The 2828-nt window shown below is 31.1% G+C and overlaps 1 protein-coding gene across 1 annotated transcript; it reads right to left on the minus strand.

Annotated features, from left to right (window-relative positions):
• Positions 1-565: 565 nt before the first annotated feature.
• LOC107844384 lies at positions 566-1454 on the minus strand. The gene is made up of 3 exons (XM_016688819.2): positions 1104-1454; positions 998-1010; positions 566-858 (listed from the first exon to the last, which is right to left on the minus strand). The coding sequence occupies exons 1-3, from the start codon at positions 1452-1454 to the stop codon at positions 566-568; spliced, it is 657 nt and encodes a 218-aa protein (XP_016544305.1).
• Between the last annotated feature and the right edge of the window lie 1374 nt (positions 1455-2828).

Consider the following 2828-nt stretch of genomic DNA (forward strand, 5'->3'; position numbering starts at 1 on the left):
GTAAGCAAATATGAATATTTTATATAAAAAAAATTTATCATACATATACACTAACATATAATTCATAATCATACACATAAAACACAATGGAAAGGCAACCTAGTGTTTTACAAATTTTGTTACCTGAGTGTGCCATTTCTTATGTTGTTTAAATAAAACCTAGTACGTGCGTTCAGTTAAAATTCAATGGTGTTAGTTTAACATCATACATGTTAATAAAGTATAATGTTATATCATACATTACTTATTTATGAAATGTTAATGGGTAACTAAATACTACACAATAGGTTTTAACAATTATTTACTATAATAGTTGCCAAATTACATAGTATATACACACCTACAATTACATTATAATTGTAAGTTATAAGGTAATGAATTATGATCTATGTAAGCTTTATTAAATTGTTATGAAAATGTCAAAAATTTATTAAGAAATAAACATCAGATAACAATAAAAAACATAAATCTAAGTTGTTCCAGCGTATCTACAAAAACTAATTAAAATGATTATTCAATTAAAAATAAACTAAGCATAAGAATTTAAAACAACAAATTATCTTCTTCATGATTCCTTTGGAAAGAAATCGCACGTCATTCGGTTGTGACCTGCACGTCCACGTTTACCGCAACAGTTCGAACTTGAAGAAAGTGATTCACTTGATTTCAAGTGTCTTTCTTTCTTTGGCCTAACAGGAGGTCTTCTATATTTTGATGGCACAACTTCTTCATTATCAACAAAAGATGGAACATTCCAATCCTTCATGTCGGGCATTGAAACTATCGGGAGTTCATATGTCTTGACTATGGTATTTGGTATGTACAATTCTGAGCAGTAACAACCATAATCCTTTACATCTACATTTTTACTTTAATACGGAAATTACGTGTGGACAGGGTATTTCATCAATTTGATACCTGCCATAGTTGCACGTGCCACACTCAATATTGATAACGTACCTCCATCTCGAATCATATGCACAATAAAAATAACTACCAGTTGCATTTACCTGTTAGAAATTATTCATTTAATATAGATACTAACATAAAAATTTATAATCACCAGAAGAGAGAGTTATTTTCATAATTCTTCTAATATATACCGTCATCCACAAAGCCTTGGCCCCATTAAGAGTCAGTATTTCTTCAAATCGTCTCCCGAGTGTTGTGTTGGTGTAAGATGTAATTTCATTGTTCTTATAATTCCATGCGGCAAATAAAATTCTAACTTCTTCAAGGAAACCTAAAATTGGAAGTTCTCTAGCCTCTACCAAACAACCATTAATACATTCGGCTATATTAGAGGTCATCATTCTGCCTCTATTAACAGGCGAGTGACATCGAGACCACTTTTCATAACCAGCCTCTTCCAGATATTCCTTAACTCCGTGATCAACCTTTGCAACCTTTGACATAATGCAGTCAATATCTTCTTTTCTATAAGCCTTAGCCATGGAATAATAAAAGTCACTAAGTCTATCTTTGCTTTTTCTAAAATGGGTGCAAATATTTTTCCATAAATGCCAAATACATGCTAGATGAGGGACATTAGGATAAACAATACTAACATCTTGTATGATACTTTTATTTCGATCCAATACAACACACATATTGTCCCGTTCCCTAAATACCTCCCTAAACTGATAAAAAAACCAAGTCCACACATTTTTATTCTCCGAATCAACAACACCATACGCTAATGGAAGAATGCAGCCTAAATATAATAGAAAAAACAAAACAAACCAATAAAACATGCAACTGTCAATAATATAGGAACTAATTTCGCAGCTTTAGAAAGTATTATACATACAACATCAATATATAATCACTTCTCATACTTAGAAAAACAATTGATAATAATCACAAAGTCACGTATAATAGTAATAAAAAATACTTGCACCATCAAGTGTGGTTGTCGATACAAATGTTCCTTGGTATGGCCCGCTTAAATGAGCATCGTCAACAACAACAAGACGGCAATGAATAAGTATTTAAACTCGCTATCTAATGCCTTATGCATTCGAATGTGCGAATCAGGATACACGTTGTTTAGCATATAGATATACCGGGGCATTTTTCAATATCCATCAGCTAGTTTACCTCTAAGCATCACAATTTCCCTCTCTTTTGTGCTCCAAGCTTTCATGTATTTAATATCAATTCCATAAACAACCTTCATCTCTTCAATTATGTCAACGGGTGTGTGTATTCTCTTGTGATTAATTAATTTTTGTGCTGTAAAATCACACATAAAAGCTATTGTCGCAACCAAATTATCCAGCACTCTATCACTAAAACTGTATGTATGCTCTGAATAAATATTTTATCTCAAATATTTCCAAATTATTCATACAAGACACATTCAGGACTATTTGTAGTCGTTGTTACGACAGCGCACTACATAGTTGCATCAAAATTTTTCACGTAGTCAATATATTATACTAAAGATAAAAAATGATAATTTCAGTTAAAATGCTTAAATTTGTTCCATTACAGTTTCATTATACATTCGTTTAAATGTATAATCAGATGTTATACATTACTAATATTATTGTTCAAATCAACAGAACCAAACTTCAAGACATCAAATTGTATTAAATTATCTGATACCTTATAACCATACATTGGACTATCAACAAATAAAAAAAATTATCATATCATACCTTTGTTTGTCAGATCGTGTAGCTTTGGTGTTGAATCCATTAACTATTGCATATCTTTCCATTACCGCAACCAAAGTTTTCTTATCCTCATAAAGTTGCTTTACCTTTATTTTGGTGTTCTTGTAATCGGTAATGAAGTTTTTCACTTCAAATTTAGGAACGTAT

The sequence above is a fragment of the Capsicum annuum genome, chromosome 10, assembly GCF_002878395.1.
Source record: "Capsicum annuum cultivar UCD-10X-F1 chromosome 10, UCD10Xv1.1, whole genome shotgun sequence".
Lineage (NCBI taxonomy): Eukaryota > Viridiplantae > Streptophyta > Magnoliopsida > Solanales > Solanaceae > Capsicum > Capsicum annuum.